Source organism: Scyliorhinus canicula, chromosome 3, assembly GCF_902713615.1.
Source record: "Scyliorhinus canicula chromosome 3, sScyCan1.1, whole genome shotgun sequence".
Classification (NCBI taxonomy): Eukaryota; Metazoa; Chordata; class Chondrichthyes; order Carcharhiniformes; family Scyliorhinidae; genus Scyliorhinus; species Scyliorhinus canicula.
Genome location: NC_052148.1, coordinates 198736405 through 198755918, shown reverse-complemented (window position 1 = coordinate 198755918; position 19514 = coordinate 198736405). Strand labels below are relative to the sequence as shown.

The following is a 19514-nucleotide window of genomic DNA, read 5'->3' as shown; positions in this document are numbered from 1 at the left end:
CTCCCTTCCAGTCTAAGCCCGGCCTTCCTTCGGGTCTTACCCCGGCCCTCTTGAGTCAATCCCCTGTACCCGTGAGTCAAGCCTGGTGACCCTTAGGTCGCACACCGGTACCCTCGAGTCAAGCCTGGTGATCCCTCGTCAACAGCCAGTAACGTTCTCTCCCCCTGAATATGAGGTGCTAATTAAGTGGAAGGCAAATGGAGAATATTCAATCCACTTGTGCCTATATGGTGGACAGGCTTTGGGAAGTCACATTAAAATTCTAAGAAAGATCTTAGAGCCACAGTATTCATATGGCTGATCTAGTTCAGTTTCTGGCCAATGGTAATTTCCAGGGTGTTGGTCATTGGGGGGGGGGGGGGGGGTTCAGTGATGGTGGTGACATTGAATATTAAAGGGACCCTCGGACTTGGAACCTTTCTCGTCAATCGTCACCTCCAGGACATTGATGGTATGTAATTGAATGATGGTAATACCACTGAATGTCATGGGGAGATATTTAGATGCTCTCTTGTTGGAGACAGCATACTCAGAGATAGTGATGGCGGTGTCTGGGGCATTACCTGGAATTTTCCCATCCCTCCCGCTGGCGGGATCTTCCGGTCCCGATGAAGACTTTTGGCTGGTTTGTCGCATCTGCTAGGGGCAGCACGGTAGCATGGTGGTTAGCATAAATGCTTCACAGCTCCAGGGTCCCAGGTTCGGTTCCCGGCTGGGTCACTGTCTGTGCGGAGTCTGCACGTCCTCCCCGTGTGTGCGTGGGTTTCCTCCGGGTGCTCCGGTTTCCTCCCACAGTCCAAAGATGTGCGGGTTAGGTGGATTGGCCATGATAAATTGCCCGTAGTGTCCTAGGAAGTAAGGTTAAGGGGGGGGGGGGTTGTTGGGTTACGGGTATAGGGTGGATAAGTGGGTTTGAGTAGGGTGATCATTGCTCGGCACAACATCGAGGGTCGAAGGGCCTGTTCTGTGCTGTACAGTTCTATGTTCTATGCTGCAGGGGATCCCGCTGGGGGATCTCGCTGGGGGATCCCGCTGGGGGATTCCGCTAGGGGATCCCACTGGGGTAGGGCCAGGACCCCCAGCCATTGTCTGAAAGGTATGATTCTGTGAGTATGACTATGTCAGGCTGTTGCTTGGCTAGTGGGTGAGACAGATCCCCCAATTATGGCACAAGATTACAAATATTAGTGAGGAGAACTTTGCAAGGTTGACAAGTGTGTTTGTGTCATACATGTTTCCATTGTCAAGTCAATGCCTGGTGGTTCATCCAAGTTTATTCCTCTTTGACTTTTCTATAGCAATTTGATAAAACTGGAGTTCTTTGCTAAATCATTTCAAAGGTCATTTAAGAGTCAACCAAATTGCTGCGGGTCTGGGGTCACATGTAAGTCAAACCAGCTAAGAATGGGAGATTTTCTTCCCTAAAGGACATTAGTGAACCAGATGGGTTTTTACAACAATCAATGGTAGATTCATGATCACCATTACTAAGACTAGCTTTCAATTCCAGATTTTTATTAATTAATATAATTTAAATTCAACCAGCTGGCATGGTGGGATTTGAACCATATCCCACATGCAATAGCCAGGGGCTTTAGGTTACTAGTCCAGTGACATTGGACTTTACTCTCCGGTTCCCCAGCTGCATGTTTCTCAGCTGCGAACTGTTCGCTGGCGGCGGAATTCTATACTCCCGCTGCTTGTTAATGGGATTTCCCACTGAAAACACTCCAAGACACCGCGTAACCCAGGGAGAGTGTGGTTGCCGGCAGGAAAGGTGTGATGATATGATCTGCATACTCGTCTGCCATTGGGCCAGAACGTCGGCTTACCATTGGCCCTGGTCGGTCATGTGCCTCTCGACCGATTGGCCGAGAGGCTGAGTTAACCACGCCTCTATTAACGAGGTATAAATGCTCAAACGCCTGACGATCGTCCCTTTCCACTGTAGACGATCGCAGAGCTGTGTTCTAGTTAATTAAAGCCAGACTTTGGTAAATCACTCGCCTCGCGTGCAATCGATGGTACATCAAAAGATGAATCACAACGGCCGGAGAATTCCAGCCATTATCACGACTACGAGGGCAGATGATCAAAAGTTGATCAAAAAGATAGGTTTTATGGATCACCTTAAAGGAGTAAAGAGAGATGAAGAAGCAGAATGGTTAAGAATTCCTCAGCTTAGAGCCCAGGCAGCTGAAGGCACGGATGGTTATGGTGTGGGGATTAAAATCAGGGAAGTGCAAGATGCCAGAATTAGAGGCACACAGCACTCTCAGAGGGTTTGTAGGGCCGCAGGAGGTTCCAGTGGTAGGGAGTTTAATGCCATAGAAGGATTTAAAGAGAATTACAAGAATTTTAAAGTTGGCATTTTTCTGGACCGGGCGATCCAGAAATTGGAGGAGGCGGTGGGGGAGCAAGAGGACGAGAAGCTGTTGGCCTTGTTGGTGGCTGAGGTGGGGGTGATGCAGGAGACCCAAAAGAGGCTGAAGGAGAAGGTGGAGGATCTGGAGAATCGCTCCAGAAGACAAAACCTTAGGATCATGGGGATGCCCGAAGGCATTGAAGGTGTGGAGGCCGGCGTGTACATGGCTAAGATGTTGGAGAAGTTGATGGGGGAGGAGGCCTTTGACCAGCCCCTGGATGTAGACCGAGCGCACAGGCTGCTGATGAGGAGGCCGCAGGCGGGTGAGCAGCCGGGGGTGATGGGTCGCACTGATTCCTGGACAAGAAGTTGTTTCTCCGAAGGCGAGGCAGACCAAGAAATGTATCTGGGAAGCGAACGAGCTGTGGGTGTACCAAGGTCTGGGAGCAGAATTGGCGAAGAGGAGGGCTGGGTTCAATTGGGTCAAGGCTGCCCTCTTTAAAAAGGGGGGTGAAATTCGGATATTGTACCCGGCCTGCCTATGGGTTACTTTCCAGAAGCGAGAGTACTTGGAGTCGGCATGTCCTCCCCGTGTCTGTGTGAGTAACCTCCGGGTGCTCCTGTTTCCTCCCACAAGTCCTGAAAGATGTGCTTGTTAGGTAATTTGGACATTAGAATTCTCCCTGTGGGTACGTGAACAGGAGCCGGAATGTGATGACTAGGGGCTTTTCACAGTAAATTCATTGCAGTGTTAATGTAAGCCGACTTGTGACAATAAAGATTATTTTTAAAAATATATATCGGCATGCCAGAGGAGGTGATGGAGTTTATGAGGGGCAATGGACTGGGAGGAGAGTGAAGACAAAGAACTTTGGAGGAGTTTGTGTTTTTTTAAAGTTTCTTTGGTGGGTTTTTTGGAGGGCAGGTTTTTGCATGGTGGAACATCGAGGGTGGGTGCACCTTTTGTTACTCGTCAGGGGTGCATGGTTGGAGAGGGAGTGGAGCTGGGGGAGGTAGAGAGGCTGGAAGCCTTGGCTGGGGGCCACGCCTGGGTGGGCTAGTTAACGGGAGTGAAGTGGGGGGTTGTCAGGAGGCAGGCATGGGGGGGGGGGTGGAAGGGGTTGATGTTTTGCTCGAGAGTGGAGGGGCAGGGGGAGGGTTTATGACAAGAGTGTGGTTGGTGTGATGCAGTGGGAATAGGACGTATGACGGTGAACATCGGAGGGTGGGCCGGAGAGCCGCGTGACACGGACCAGGAGCTGGCCCAAGAAAGGATATGGCAGGGGAGTGGGGGCGGGGAGCACCCTGAACCCCCTTCCTAATATCACTCAGGGTATACCTACGCTGCATGGACTGCAGCGATTCAAAGAAGTCAGCTCACCATCAGCTTCTCAAGGACAATTAGGGTTGGGCAATAAATGCTGGCCTAGCCAGTGAACCCCCCATCTCGTGAACAAATAAAAAAAACTTGTTTTCTATAAAAGTGACATTGATTAAAAAAGATAATTTATTTAATTCAGTTACTCCCACGTCTCATCAAATTTAACCCTTTTAAAATCAGCAACTGGCATCTGTAATTCATTGTGTGGTTGCTGTTTATCAGTGTTGAGAAATTGCTGTTTAACAATCTTACAAAATTTGAAGAAATGTATTTAATATTTTAGAACTCTTATGAAGAAAACTTCCACAACATTTCTCTGCTAAGGGAATGCCTCTCCAGCATAGACACTCCTGATAAGACTGGATCGGAGTAAAAGGTGGCTCTCTAAAGAACAAAATATCACTTCAGACAGGAAAGAGTTTTTCAAAGTGACCCATGCTGGCTGGAGTCCTCATTGGCACAAGCAGCCCGGGAACTAACTTCCTCGCCAGCCCCGCACGCCAACATCCACCCTGGTCAGCTCAAAAGAAACAGCAGTGAACAGAATAGACAAGAGACTGCCACCAAAACCACTCTCACCTGTCATGGGTCATATGTTTCTCTGTCTATATGGCTTATCATACTTAAACTGTTCCTTCTTAATTATCTACTGGATAAACAATTACTTATTTGCTCGGACCTCCCTTTTTTTGGATAATCTGGGACTCCCAAATCTTAAAACTTGCACGAGGTTTTACAACTCTTACTTTCTTTACATATTGCCTCATTCATTGCCTCCCATCCATTGACTCTGTCTGCACCTCTCTCTGCCTTGGGAAAGTGGCCAGCATAATCAAAGATACCTTCCATTGGGCAGAAGATACAAAGGTCTGAGAACACGCACCAACAGATTCAAAAACAGTTTCTTCCCCGCTGTTACCATACTCTTGAATCACCCTCTTATGGACTGAACTGATCTCTCTAAGCCATGGGGTACGGGCCTCTGGCACGGAGTCTGTCCCTGTTGCTCAGAGGGGAAGGGGGGAAAGGAATAGAACATTAGTAATTGGGGACTCAATAGTCAGGGGCACAGATAGGAGATTTTGTGGGAGCGAGAGAGACTCACGTTTGGTATGTTGCCTCCCAGGTGCAAGGGTAAGTGATGTCTCGGATCGTGTTTTCCGGGTCCTTAAGGGGGAGGGGGAGCAGCCCCAAGTCGTAGTCCACATTGGCACTAACGACATAGGTAGGAAAGGGGACAAGGATGTCAGGCAGGCCTTTAGGGAGCTAGGATGGAAGCTCAGAGCGAGAACAAACAGAGTTGTTATCTCTGGGTTGTTGCCCGTGCCACGTGATAGTGAGATGAGGAATAGGGAGAGAGAGCAATTAAACACGTGGCTACAGGGATGGTGCAGGCGGGAGGGATTCAGATTTCTGGATAACTGGGGCTCTTTCTGGGGAAGGTGGGACCTCTATAGACAGGATGGTCTACATCTGAACCTGAGGGGCACCAATATCCTGGGGGGGAGATTTGTTAGTGCTCTTTGGGGGGGGTTTAAACTAATTCAGCAGGGGCATGGGAACCTGGATTGTAGTTTTGGGGTACGGGAGATTGAGAGTATAGAGGTCAGGAGCACAGATTTGACTTCGCAGGAGGGTGCCAGTGTTCAGGTAGGTGGTTTGAAGTGTGTCTACTTCAATGCCAGGAGTATACGAAATAAGGTAGGGGAACTGGCAGCATGGGTTGGTACCTGGGACTTCGACGTTGTGGCCATTTCAGAGACATGGATAGAGCAGGGACAGGAATGGTTGTTGCAGGTTCCGGGGTTTAGGTGTTTTAGTAAGCTCAGAGAAGGGGGCAAAAGAGGGGGAGGTGTGGCGCTGCTAGTCAAGGACAGTATTACGGTGGCGGAAAGGATGCTAGATGGGGACTCTTCTTCTGAGGTAGTATGGGCTGAGGTTAGAAACAGGAAAGGAGAGGTCACCCTGTTGGGAGTTTTCTATAGGCCACCTAATAGTTCTAGGGATGTAGAGGAAAGGATGGCGAAGATGATTCTGGAAAAGAGCGAAAGTAACAGGGTAGTTGTTATGGGAGACTTTAACTTTCCAAATATTGACTGGAAAAGATATAGTTCGAGTACATTAGATGGGTCATTCTTTGTACAATGTGTGCAGGAGGGTTTCCTGACACAATATGTTGACAGGCCAACAAGAGGCGAGGCCACATTGGATTTGGTTTTGGGTAATGAACCAGGCCAGGTGTTAGATCTGGAGGTAGGTGAGCACTTTGGAAACAGTGACCACAATTCGGTGACCTTTACGTTAGTGATGGAAAGGGATAAGTATACCCCGTAGGGCAAGAGTTATAGCTGGGGGAAGGGCAATTATGATGCCATTAGACATGACTTAGGATGTGTTGGTTGGAGAGGTAGGCTGCAAGGGTTGGGCACACTGGATATGTGGAGCTTGTTCAAGGAACAGCTATTGCATGTTCTTGATAAGTATGTACCAGTCAGGCAAGGAGGAAGGGGTCGAGCGAGGGAACCGTGGTTTACCAAAGAAGTGGAATCTCTTGTTAAGAGGAAGAAGGAGGCCTATGTGAAGATGAGGCGTGAAGTTTCAGTTGGGGCGCTTGATAGTTACAAGGTAGCGAGGAAGGATCTAAAGAGAGAGCTGAGACGAGCAAGGAGGGGACATGAGAAGTCTTTGGCAGGTAGGATCAAGGAAAACCCAAAAGCTTTCTATAGGTATGTCAGGAATAAAAGAATGACTAGGGTAAGAGTAGGGCCAGTCAAGGACAGTGGTGGGAAGTTGTGTGTGGAGGCTGAGGAGATAAGCGAGATACTAAATGAATACTTTTCGTCAGTATTCACTCAAGAAAAAGATAATATTGTGGAGGAGAATGCTGAGACCCAGGCTATTAGAATAGATGGCATTGAGGTGCGTAGGGAAGAAGTGTTGGCAATACTGGACAAGGTGAAAATAGATAAGTCCCCAGGGCCGGATGGGATTTATCCTAGGATTCTCTGGGAAGCCAGGGAAGAGATTGCTGAGCCTTTGGCTTTGATTTTTAGGTCATCATTGGCTACAGGAATAGTGCCAGAGGACTGGAGGATAGCAAATGTGGTCCCTTTGTTCAAGAAGGGGAGTAGAGATAACCCCGGTAACTATAGGCCGGTGAGCCTAACGTCTGTGGTGGGTAAAGTCTTGGAGAGGATTATAAAAGATACGATTTATAATCACCTAGATAGGAATAATATGATTAGGGACAGTCAGCATGGTTTTGTGAAGGGTAGGTCATGCCTCACAAACCTTATCGAGTTCTTTGAGAAGGTGACTGAACAGGTAGACGAGGGTAGAGCAGTTGATGTGGTGTATATGGATTTCAGTAAAGCGTTTGATAAGGTTCCCCATGGTCGGCTATTGTTGAAAATACGGAGGCTGGGGATTGAGGGTGATTTAGAGATGTGGATCAGAAATTGGCTAGTTGAAAGAAGACAGATAGTGGTAGTTGATGGGAAATGTTCAGAATGGAGTTCAGTTACGAGTGGCGTACCACAAGGATCTGTTCTGGGGCCGTTGCTGTTTGTCATTTTTATAAATGACCTAGAGGAGGGCGCAGAAGGATGGGTGAGTAAATTTGCAGATGACACTAAAGTCGGTGGAGTTGTAGACAGTGCGGAAGGATGTTGCAGGTTACAGAGGGACATAGATAAGCTGCAGAGCTGGGCTGAGAAGTGGCAAATGGAGTTTAATGTGGAGAAGTGTGAGGTGATTCACTTTGGAAAGAATAACAGGAATGCGGAATATTTGGCTAATGGTAAAATTCTTGGTAGTGTGGATGAGCAGAGGGATCTCGGTGTCCATGTACATAGATCCCTGAAAGTTGCCACCCAGGTTGATAGGGTTGTGAAGAAGGCCTATGGTGTGTTGGCCTTTATTGGTAGAGGGATTGAGTTCCGGAGCCATGAGGTCATGTTGCAGTTGTACAAAACTCTAGTACGGCCGCATTTGGAGTATTGCGTACAGTTCTGGTCGCCTCATTATAGGAAGGACGTGGAAGCTTTGGAACGGGTGCAGAGGAGATTTACCAGGATGTTGCCTGGTATGGAGGGAAAATCTTATGAGGAAAGGCTGATGGACTTGAGGTTGTTTTCGTTAGAGAGAAGAAGGTTAAGAGGTGACTTAATAGAGGCATACAAAATGATCAGAGGGTTAGATAGGGTGGACAGCGAGAGCCTTCTCCCGCGGATGGAGGTGGCTAGCACGAGGGGACATAGCCTTAAATTGAGGGGTAATAGATATAGGACAGAGGTCAGAGGTGGGTTTTTTACGCAAAGAGTGGTGAGGCCGTGGAATGCCCTACCTGCAACAGTGGTGAACACGCCAACATTGAGGGCATTAAAAAATTTATTGGATAGGCATATGGATGATAAGGGCATAATGTAGGTTAGATGGCCTTTAGATTTTTTCCATGTCGGTGCAACATCGAGGGCCGAAGGGCCTGTACTGCGCTGTATCGTTCTATGTTCTATGCATCTTCTCTACTGTTGCAGCACTACACTCTGTATGCTTCACCTGATGCCTATGTATTTATTGAGTATTTATCATATGCTTTTTTCACGTCTGGAACGATCTGCCTGGATTGTACGCAGAACAATACTTTTCGCTATACCTCAGTACAGGTGACAATAAATCTAAATCTAAAATCTAATATATTCTGTAACATTTATAAACGTTGGGTCAAGATCAGTGTTGCCTCTGGTGATTCAAGAAGCAATCATGTATCACATCTATCGGGCCTGACTCTGGATCACTTGTACTTTCCCAGTTTATCTGAAGTTAACTTGCTTTTCTGTCCTCACGTACCTTCCCTACCTTATCACGGAGAAAATTATCCTCCTTATGTTGATTCGATGGTTACGTGGGAGCTTGTTAGCTTGAACATTTTAATATGAGAAACATGACATTTTGTAAATTTCTACTCTGACAGCTTCAATTGCTTTACTATTCGGATGTTCCTACTACTGAGACAAAGTTCACCAATGCCAACAAGGAGTTTCCAGTCGTGTTGCAGCGGGCTTCTGCTATCTACCACCTCCTTGTCTGATAAACTGACTTTTCAAACCCTGGTATACACCGAATATTGTGGCAATTTCCATTCCCTTGATCAAGCCATTTTTCTGATATTTCCTGCTGCCACAACAGTTGCCAGTCCCCACATCTTATTTAAAATAAACGGGCTTAACAAAATCGCAATTCGAATTTTGAACACGACCTTTCAATGGTGCACTTGCAGTCACAGCGCATGTGGCACATATTTCTCATGATGCATTTGGTGCAGCCTAGTCATATGTTTATATTTCTCACAGTATTATCCTGATACTCACAGCCACCCAGGGATGAGTCAGAACTTTCTCTGCGGTGTACCGTGCCTCAACGTTCACCTGCAACATTCGGCGAATCAATTCCTGCAACAAAATGGCATCACTGAAGCCAGAGACATTTACAGGCGAGAAAAAAACCCAGATTCGAACCATATCCAAATAACCATTTGGAGCTTCTAAATTATGTTAATGGTAAATGTTGCTTTACAGAAACAGCATCATAAGTTACAATGTACGACATGGAAACAAACTATTCGGCCAAACACGTTTGCTCCATTTGAGCCTCCATCCATCTTTCCTCATCTTTTAAATTTAGAGCACCCAATTCTTTTTTTTTCCAATTAAGGGGCAATTTCGTGTGGCCAATTCACCTTCCTGACACATCTTTGGGTTGTGGGGGTGAAACCCACGCAGACACTGGGAGAATGTGCAAACTCCACACGGGCAGTGACCCAGGGCCGGGATCGAACCCGGGTCCTCGGCGCAGTGAGGCAGCAGTGCTAACCACTGTGCCACCGTGTCACCTTCTTTCCTCATCCAACTCTATCAGCCCAACCCTTCTCCCACAATGCTTACCTAGTTTCTGTTTAAATATACTATATATTTTCTATACTATTAGTCTCAACTACCTCCTGCGGTAAGGGAGTTTTCTCTGGGTAAAAAATTATTTGCAGAGTTTTTCATTTGGTGACTACCTTATATTAATGGCCACTATTTCACTCTTAAACACAAGGGTAAGTGTTTACTTCTTGTCTACTTTACCAACACCTTAAAGGACTTTATTTGGTCACCCTTCAGCTTTCTCTTTTCCTGATGGGTAAACCTCGCATTTCTGATATTAGCCTTAAAGATCTTTTCTGCACCCTTTTTAGTGCCTCCATGGATTTTTTATAATATGGCAATCAGGATTGCATGCAGCACTCCAAGTGTGTGTTTATATTTGTATCAATCGGCCACTGAATTCAGTAATCGGCAACACTCATAGCAGACGAGACTGAATGATAGTGCATTGTGCAAGAAAATGACTTTCCTGCTCTCTAAATTGTAAACAGAAAAATTTAAGACCTTGAGCCCCCGAGGTAACAGTCCTACTGTTGGGAACTGGCCTTATCATTTGGCTTTAGCGGATGAGGGAATAAGTCCAATCCAACAGCAGCTAGACTGCTCCAGTAAAAGATACGGAGATGAGGAATAGTAGGAGAAAGACGCACTAGAGGTGTTTTCTGAAATAACCTCCCTGCACCTCTGCTCATCTTGCCTTTGTTATCTTTAGACTTGACTACTTCGGTTCTGTCCTGGTAAGCCTCCTATCTTGCACTCTCCTCGAGATCAGCCAAACTCTGCTGCCCATATCCTCACACAACATGTCCCATCCATCCATAGGGCGTAATCTTAGCATATTTTTCAAAGGGCCAGGCTCAGACTGAAAACCGGCATATAGCTCTCCTACTGCACAGACCAGTTTTCTCTCCAGATATTGAGCCTCTTTCAGAAAAGAGAAGAGTGGGTGTGATTTACGCCGTCACTCTGGCTGGTCGGGGACTGATAGAGCCAGCACCCGGTCGCACAGAGGTTGGAGTGCTATCTTTAAAGTGCGCCCAATCAGAATTGAAGTGGAACTCCCTCAGTTAATCATTGGGGGCTCTTCCCCCAGCCAACAATCATCTAGGCACCCCCACCGCGGATATATCATCGCCGTTCCTCCCCTTCTCCTGTGCCTGCAAGTTCCTCCCTCACTGCCTGCTCCATACCCCCAACCCCCACCACACACAACTGGAAATACCCCCCCCCCCCCCACAAAGGGGCTGTGCCAAGGCAAACTGCCTTCGTTCCACTGTCAAAGGGACTATAATTATCTTTGATCCCCTTAACTAAATCTCTTTTTAAACCTCGCAGTTGGGAGGTCCCCACGTGACGTCCTTTTCAGTGAGCGGGACCATGTGGCCGGGGGCGCTGAGTAATCATAATAAAACATATTAAAGGTGTGAACCTCATGACATCCCTGGAGAAGGGCGGGGAAAATTGGGAAACGCAATTTCTACAGAGAAAATAGTGTTTCCTGATTCTTTCCAGATTTTCTGCTCGCGTTGGCGTTCTCTATGACATTGAACACGGGCTGAAAATCACCTCCATGATCTGTGAGCTCACTCATCCTCTATTGATTCCTGGGATGGCAACTCATCAATTTTAAAATTCTCATTCTTGCTTTAAAACCCCTCCACGGGATCTTCCTATCTCAGTATTTAGCTCTGTATTTAGCCCTGTAATTACCCTACCATCCCTGTGATCTCTTCCCTCTTCCAATTCTGGCCTTTTGCGCATTTCTTATTTTCATCACTGCACCAATGATTGTCAGACCTTTTTGCTGGTTAGGTCCTAAACACTGGGATTCCTCCCTAATCATCTCCACCTGTGCCTGTTTCTCCTCCTTTGTGTAACTTCCTAATGCATTACTTCACTGACCAATCTGTTATCCTGTCCTAATCTTTCTTTTTGAGACCCAGTGTCAAAATACTCTCGGATACTTCTCCTGTGAAAAGTGTGTTTGCTATGTTAGTTGTGTTTTATAAATGCAAGTTATTGTTGGTCTGTTAGAATCCTTTTGAAAAAAATTTAGCGTACCCAATTAATATTTGCAATGAGATAACTCTGCAGTAACCTTGAACTGATAAATTTGAGCTCACATCTTCATGAAAATATGGTGGTTTAGCACAGTGGGCTAAGACAGCTGGCTTGTAATGCAGAACAAGACCAGCAGCACGGGTTCAATTCCCGTTCCAACCTCCCCGAACAGACGCCGGAATGTGGCGACTAGGGGCTTTTCACAGTAACTTCATTGAAGCCTACTTGTGACAATAAGCGATTATTATTGTTATTGTTTTTGCAGGACAGTAAGAAAAGCCATAAAAATGTTGTATCTTTTTTAGTACAGTAATAATATGTGGGTGACACAATGGTCCAATTTGACACAATTTGCATTGCTAAATCGCGTCTTTCAACATATACAAATAAATGTTTGCCAAAGAGTTGTTTATGAAATCCTGTTATAATTCTATTGTTCCTGATTCTAAGTGCTTAGAAATAGAACCGTGTACATACTTTAGCAGAGCCAGTGATGCTGTCCCAGTAAGGTGAGGGAAACTCTAGTCGGCCAACAAGAATCTGATCAAAAAGGTCCTCCTGGATGTTGTTCTCACTGTTGGAACACAAGGGTAGGGTTATTAGAGTAGAATTTGGAAATGACTTGGAATGAATCCAGTTAATTTTCTATTTCTAGATTCTTAAACTTCAATAAACACTGGAAAATAATTGTTTATTGGAAATAGATTCAAGTGTCGCTGGAAAGAGAGATACATCAAATGAGATGTGCCATATAGACTGACATCAGGGCTCCTAACCTGAAAACTAAGCAGTTCTGATAGCTCTACAGAAATGTCAGTTGGTGCAGCTTTCATACATATGGGTGTAGCTGATGGAAGGATTCAATCCTGATGTGCACTATTTTAAATGTATTGGCCTGCATTTTGTGGTGTGAATAATGGTGATGCCATCAGTGCTTCCAGCATCCGCACGTTTGTAGTTAAAAGTTGCTGTCCAATTTTCCCTGCCTCTTCACAAGCTTCACTACTCTCAGTTGGGGCACCCAATGCATTCCGGTTCATTTCCAGTGAGTGCATGAACCAGACTTGCATATTTAAATTAGTCTTTAAATTCATTTAAATATATCTAGCCGGTCGAAGCCGGAGTCTCCTGGCTTCTGGGAATCTCCGCCCCTGCCAGCACAGTGTGAGGCCGATGGGAATCACTACTGGTTCCTAAAAAAGGAAACCAATCGTGATGACCATGCCGGGGAACTCAGAAGCCATTGGAGCCCCCGGGTGGTCAGGGACAAGGCAGGGCCCTTTGGCATCCTGGCAGTATCAGGTTTGGCACTGCCAGGGTGTCAAGGATAGAGCCAAGGTACCAAAGGCAGTGCCCAGGGGTGGACCCTGAGAGTAGGCATGGTCATGGGGGAGGGTTGAGGGCACAGGGCCATCAGGGAGGCCAAGACAGGAGGAGATGCCCAAGATGCCACTGCCCAGCAGCTATTGTGTACAGACAACGGTCCAACTACATCGAAATGTCCAATGCTACAGGAGGCTACACCTCTCCTGGGACACAGTAACAGCAATATGCGACATGATGAATTCCAAAATCTCCTCCAACTGCTTGGGTGGTCACCTAATCCAGGTGGCTTGCAAGCACAGAGGCCCTCAACCTTGACACCTCCGATACTTTTCAGGGCTCTGTGGGGAATCTGTGCGGCATCTCTAAATCAGTCACACATAGTTGTGCCAAGCTGGTGACAGATACCATCTTTAGACATGTACACACATTCATATGCTGCCGGATGAGGCCAGCTATGCGGAGAGAGTATGAGGCTTTGTGGCAATGGCTGGGTTTCCCCACTTCCACTGTGTAATAGATTGCACTCAAGGCACCAGCAGGTGAGGTGGGAGCTTTCATAAACAGAGAGGGATTCCATTCGGTGAACGTTCAGATCGTCTATGACAACCGGACACAGGTTCTCCGAGTCTGTGCCTATTACCCTGGCGGCTCACACGTTGCTTACATCTTGCTGCACTTACAGGTACCAAGGCTGTTCATGGCTCTTGCACGATTGGATGGATAGCTCCTGGGTGACAAGGGCTATCCTTTAATGAGGTGCCTGATGACCCCACTGTGGTACCCAGGAACTGAGGCCAAGGGATTGCAATCCATCAGATTTTAGTTACTTTTGGAGACTTAATATCTGGTCTTTAAACTTTTTCTTTCTGTCTTTGTGACTACGCATAATGCTAGAAGCATTTGAAGTCAATGTTTTGAGTTTATTTTAAGTGCGTCATCAAATAAATTAGCACCATACTCCTGTTAATATAAAGGTGCTAGTTCATACTGGGATTTGAGAGAGTCTCATTCTTTACTTTGAGAAGTTTGAATCAGATTACCTGCGGAATGGGGGGAAGCCACACAGGAGGATGTACGTAATGACGCCTGCTGCCCAAATGTCGACCTTTAAGCCATACCTGTAAGAATATTAACATAAGAACTGTGAAGGACAGGAAAAGACAATTATATCCAGCACAACCATTCCTCATCTACTGACCAACTCCATATACTCGTCTTCCTCCGATGTCATTTTACTCTTTCTCTCCCCAGAAATGCATCCAATTCTCTTCCATGTCCACTTACACTGACTGCATTAATCTACTTTCTTGGTCAATAATTCCACAATTTATTTGTGTTTTGGGTGGAAATTAGGGGTTGGGAACTTGATTTTTGGTTCTTGACTTCCTTATATTTAAAATGTGTCTCATGGTATTTGAACTCTTCATCTTGGCATTATATTTGCTTGAATAAGCTTTGTCCATTCCTTAGTCTTGAAAACTTCAATCATACATCAGTGGGAGATTGGTGGAAAGTTTCCAGGTTCTTCATGGCCTTTGCTGCACCATTCCAGCAAAATGTGAGCAGATATATTCAGAACTTAAATGCGCACAAACAAGTCTAACTAAAAGAGCATTGTGTGTGATGCCCCACACCAGCAGAATCTTATCCAGTATTTAAAGGCTTTAGGTCATTACTTACCCACTCTCTGCGATGATCTCCGGAGCCACATACGTTGGTGTGCCACACACCGTATACAGAGGCCCATCCACCACAGTCGCCAGCCCAAAGTCACCCAGTTTTAAGGACTTTGTTCCATCCACATATTCACACACCTATTGGAGAAGAAAGAAGCGCTGACTAATAAAGGATACAATTAGGCACATCTGACATTACTAGGTGAAGTTGCTTTTTGTCGAATGTCAAAATGGGCAGCAGGGTAGCATGGTGGTTAGCATAAATGCTTCACAGCTCCAGGGTCCCAGGTTCGATTCCCGGCTGGGTCACTGTCTGTGTGGAGTCTGCACGTCCTCCCCCTGTGTGCGTGGGTTTCCTCCGGGTGCTCCGGTTCCTCCCACAGTCCAAAGATGTGCGGGTTAGGTGGATTGGCCATGCTAAATTGCCCGTAGTGTCCTAATAAATGTAAGGTTAAGGGGTGGATTGTTAGGTTATGGGTATAGGGTGGATATGTGGGTTTGAGTAGGGTGATCATGGCTCGGCACAACATTGAGGGCCGAAGGGCCTGTTCTGTGCTGTACTGTTCTATGTTCTATGTTCTATGTTCTATGTCTATAATAATGAAATCCTATCAATATTTCCCCCAAAATATCTTCAAATGTATTGATTGCATAATGATTTTCGCTTGGCTATATCAAAGTCCACTGAGGAGAAAAATGTCATCTGAATTCTGATGCAGAAGACAATGTGAAAATAAAGCTGCCATATGTTTGGCCAAATGATGATAGAAAGGACAAAAGAGGAAATTGCTACATTCCAATTTCTCACCAGTGGCTTTCTTCACACTGAAGACCAGTCAACTCATACAGGCAAGCGCTGTTGCTTCCTATGATCCAGAGAGTAACTTAGCATACACAATAGAATGTGAAATTTCTACTGCATGCCCACATCATTTTGCGTGAACCCAGATATATTTACACCAGACTGAATTACTAAACAGATTTTTCAGAAATCAAAACTCTTAGGGTAAATACAGTTCAGGTAGTTAGAATTGCCTTCCCCTCTCTGGGGTTCATATCTTACCTGCATGACCACTACATTTAGTCAAGCTTGCACTAACTAGAACAGGCTGGCCCAAACTTTTTGCTAAGGGACCACGGGCGTAATTCTCCGACCCCACGCAGGGTCGGAGAATCGGCCGGCGGCGGCGTTATTCCTGCTCCCGCCGGGTTTTTAATTCTCCGAGCGGCCAAAAACCGGCGTTGTGCAAATCCCGCCGGCAGCCTCTGAAAACAGCTGCCGCCGGCGGGATGTCATTGATTTTTAACAGACAGACATTATCCGTGCCGGATGGGCCGAATTACCGCCGACATGGCCACGGGTCACGTCGGCAAAAAACAGAGTAGCTTTAAAACGGCGTCAACCATTGATGATGGTTGACGCCGTTCAGTGACCTAGGGCGAGTGCGGGGGTAGCGGCGTTGGAGAGGGGTGGATTGTGGGGGGGTTGCGGCGATTGGGGGGGGGTTGCGGCAATTGGGGGGGGGTTGCGGTGATTGGGGGGGGTTTGCGGCGATTGGGGGGGTTGCGGCGATTGGGGGGGGTTGCGGCGATTGGGGGGGTTGCGGCGATTGGGGGGGTTGCGGCGATTGGGGGGGTTGCGGCGATTGGGGGGGGTTGCGGCGATTGGGGGGGTTGCGGCGATTGGGGGGGGGTTGCGGCGATTGGGGGGGTTGCGGCGATTGGGGGGAGTTGCGGCGATTGGGGGGGGTTGCGGCGATTGGGGGGGTTGCGGCGATTGGGGGGGTTGCGGCGATGGGGGGGTTGCGGCGATTGGGGGGGGTTGCGGCGAATGGGGGGGTTGCGGCGATTGTCAGGCAGTATCTGTGGAGAAGAGAGGAATTAACATGGACTTTGATGCCTCTGGTGAACGTCTTCTGGGCCCAGAGGGCCCCAGTACACTTGTCGATGGCACATGTACAGCCCTGCTGTCCTGTCCCATGTACTGACCTTGAGACGCGGCCTCATCACACTGGTGGAACTTGGGGAAGCTGGTGGCCACTGTCGCCACTCTAATGGAAGGGTCCAGATTGGCACCCAGAGTCCCCTTCACCTTATAGGTTCACATAGGACCCTGGTGTTCACCATGGGACAGAGGAGCAGCTGGTTCGAACCTCGGCTGCCCCGGCATCATCTGGCTCTGCCAGCCCTGGCGGTTTCCCGATGTTTGCACAAAGGTGTCAACGCACCACACAGCTGCTGAAACACATCAAGTGGAGGCAGGAACCAGTCAGGAGGAGGGGGCATTGGGTGCCAATCCGGCCCCTTCCCTTGGAGAGACGGCAGTGGCCACCAGCTTCCCCAAGTCCCACCTTGGTGCAGACACCTTGTTGCTCCTCAGTGATTGGGCCATGCTCTGCAGCGCCTCGGCATTGCATGCCTGTGAGTGGGACAGTTTTCGCAGTGCCTTGACCATTCCCATCTGAGGGCGGGACATGTCCCACAGCATCTCAGCAAGGTCAGCCTGGTACTGGGTAACATAAATAATAATAATAATCTTTATTGTCACAAGTAGGCTTACATCAACACTGCAATGAAATTACTGTGAAAAGCCCCTACTCGCCACATTCCGGCGCCTGTTCAGGTCCCCAGCGAGTTGGACATTCTGCTGAGACCCTCAGCCACGGCCGTCACCAAGAGACTCAGCATCAGGCTGGGACCCAGCTGGCATCCAGCAGATCGCCGATTGCTGTCAAGCCTGGGGGTTCCAGCCACCAGCTGATGTGTATCAGCAACTGTGTGACGCTCACCAGATTGTGAACCAAAAGCCTGACAAATGTTTCCCACCAAAGCATCTGCGCTTGTGGAGGGTGGGGATGACATTAGTGATACATTAATCATGTCTTGCTTGGAGTTCTCCTTCGAGGTGTTCTTATGGGAGGCTAGAGAGGGGGCCACCTGGGATGGGCTGGTGGCGTCGGCTGGAGGTCCTGCGGGAGAGCGGACATGTAGTCAGTGGGAGGAATGGGTCAGTCAGTAAGGCAATAACAGCTCATGTTTGACAGGTCCTCCGGGTAGGGCCCAGTGTTTCTTCACCTCTGCGGCTTCCGCCAACCTCCGCATTGGTGACACCTCTGACCTCAGCCACACCGGTCACCTCCAGGGCCCGTTCCTCGAAGGTGGTGAGGATTTTTAAACCCGGCACCCCGCCGCCAGTATGGGCCCTCCCCCGACGATTGTGCAAGAGCTTCTCCTGCAGAGACACAGAGAGGACATTATTAGTCAAACGCGTGGTTCACAGTGGTGGGGGGGAGAAGTGAAGGAAGGATCGGAGGGTTTGAAGGGAGAGGGGGAGTGAAGGGAGGGATGTGGGCTGCATGGAGAGTTTGGGGGGGGGGGGGGGGGAGTGCTGGATGCCCCCGTGGCGGTGGAAAGGTCTTTGGGAGGTTGGGCGGGGGGGGGGGGGACTGTTGATGTCTACTCACCCATGCTTCCCAATGTAGGTCGTTGATCTTCTTACGGCACTGGAGGCCAGTCCTCCTGGTCACGTTCCCAGAGCTTACAGCCGCTGCCACATCATCCCAGGCAGCACTACCTGCCCTGTGGCTCACCCTCTGCGACCCTCGGGGAAACAGGACATCCCTCCTGGTCTCCACCATGTCCAAGAGCCTGGCCACACCGCTGAATCTTGGGGCCAGTCTTCTTGGCACCATGGCTGTGAGCTGCGTGGGGTTCGCTGTGCAAGAGTTGTTTAAGCGCTGGTCGACCTCGTTAGCCGGGGGGGGGGGGGGGGGGGGGGGGGGGGGGGTGTGTGTGTGTACCGGCGACCTCGGTCCTTGCAAATCGGCTAGCGAGCCTTCATTTGCGGTGAGAAGCCCGTGGGGCCTCGTTAACGTTGAATAGCATTGCCGACCTTGCTGGGCTGAGCGTCGGGAAGCTTTTGGCAATTCCCGCTCGGTACCACACTTAGAAATCTTTCTGGACAATCGCGTGATGGAACCATCAATTCAGCGAATACGTGTAGTTGGATCTGAACAGAGGCTTTAATACACTTACAACAGAGCCAGCCTATTCGTCGTTGAACTTCAGATGAACTGGCAGGCTGGCTCTAAGGCACTGATCTTTATACATCGGTCCCGGGGGAGGAGTCCTGGGCGGAGCCTCGTACAAACTCTCGCGTACTCCCAGAGCGACTCCCCCTGGTGGTCGGATAGTGAAACTGCACTTACAATGGTGGATAGTGAACATATATACATGGAGAGATATTGGCAACTATATATAGTGAGAATCACATTCACCACATCGCGCCCTATGTTTTTGTTTACATAGGTGCAGAGAAGTGTTGACTTTGTTTGATTGACATCTCTATGAGCTTATATTAAGTTAACTTTCTGTGATCTCTTTTATCTACCAAGGTCAGTCTGCTGTGTCAGGTAGGTCGAGTTGAGAAGCGTAAATCAGGCTCTTTGCCTCAATTTTCCTGCATCTGCAGCAATTTGCTTTAAATCCATAATGCCTTAGCTGAGATTTCCTTAACAGATTGTAAATTCAGCTAATTGCTTAATGCCACCTGCAAAGTGTCTCTGTATTTTGGCCATTGTTTCCCTCAGGCACTACATTTGTTCGCAATTTAACAGCTTGGTTAGCTCCTTTCTGACGTGCTTTATGCATAGCTAGAGAAACGGGGCCTATACCCCAGAATTCAATGGCAAAGCTGTTTTACACTCTTCAACCATGGTTTTAATCTACATGGTGTATAGTACACTGTGAATACAAATAGAAATTATGATCAAAAAATC

At 47.9% G+C, this 19514-nt stretch overlaps 1 protein-coding gene across 5 annotated transcripts in view; it reads right to left on the bottom strand.

Annotated features, from left to right (window-relative positions):
• The window catches only part of dclk2a (doublecortin-like kinase 2a), a 463722-nt gene that overhangs the window by 29266 nt on the left and 414942 nt on the right, over positions 1-19514 (bottom strand). For 4 of the 5 annotated variants that reach the window (XM_038791969.1, XM_038791970.1, XM_038791972.1 and 1 more), the window contains 4 exons: positions 14741-14874; positions 14101-14178; positions 12212-12308; positions 9116-9196 (listed from right to left, as the gene is read on the bottom strand). In XM_038791969.1, the coding sequence (XP_038647897.1) occupies positions 9116-9196; positions 12212-12308; positions 14101-14178; positions 14741-14874 (390 nt within the window). Of the gene's footprint in view, positions 1-9115; positions 9197-12211; positions 12309-14096; positions 14179-14740; positions 14875-19514 lie in introns of those variants that run through there. The other variant, XM_038791974.1, reaches the window with a different exon arrangement.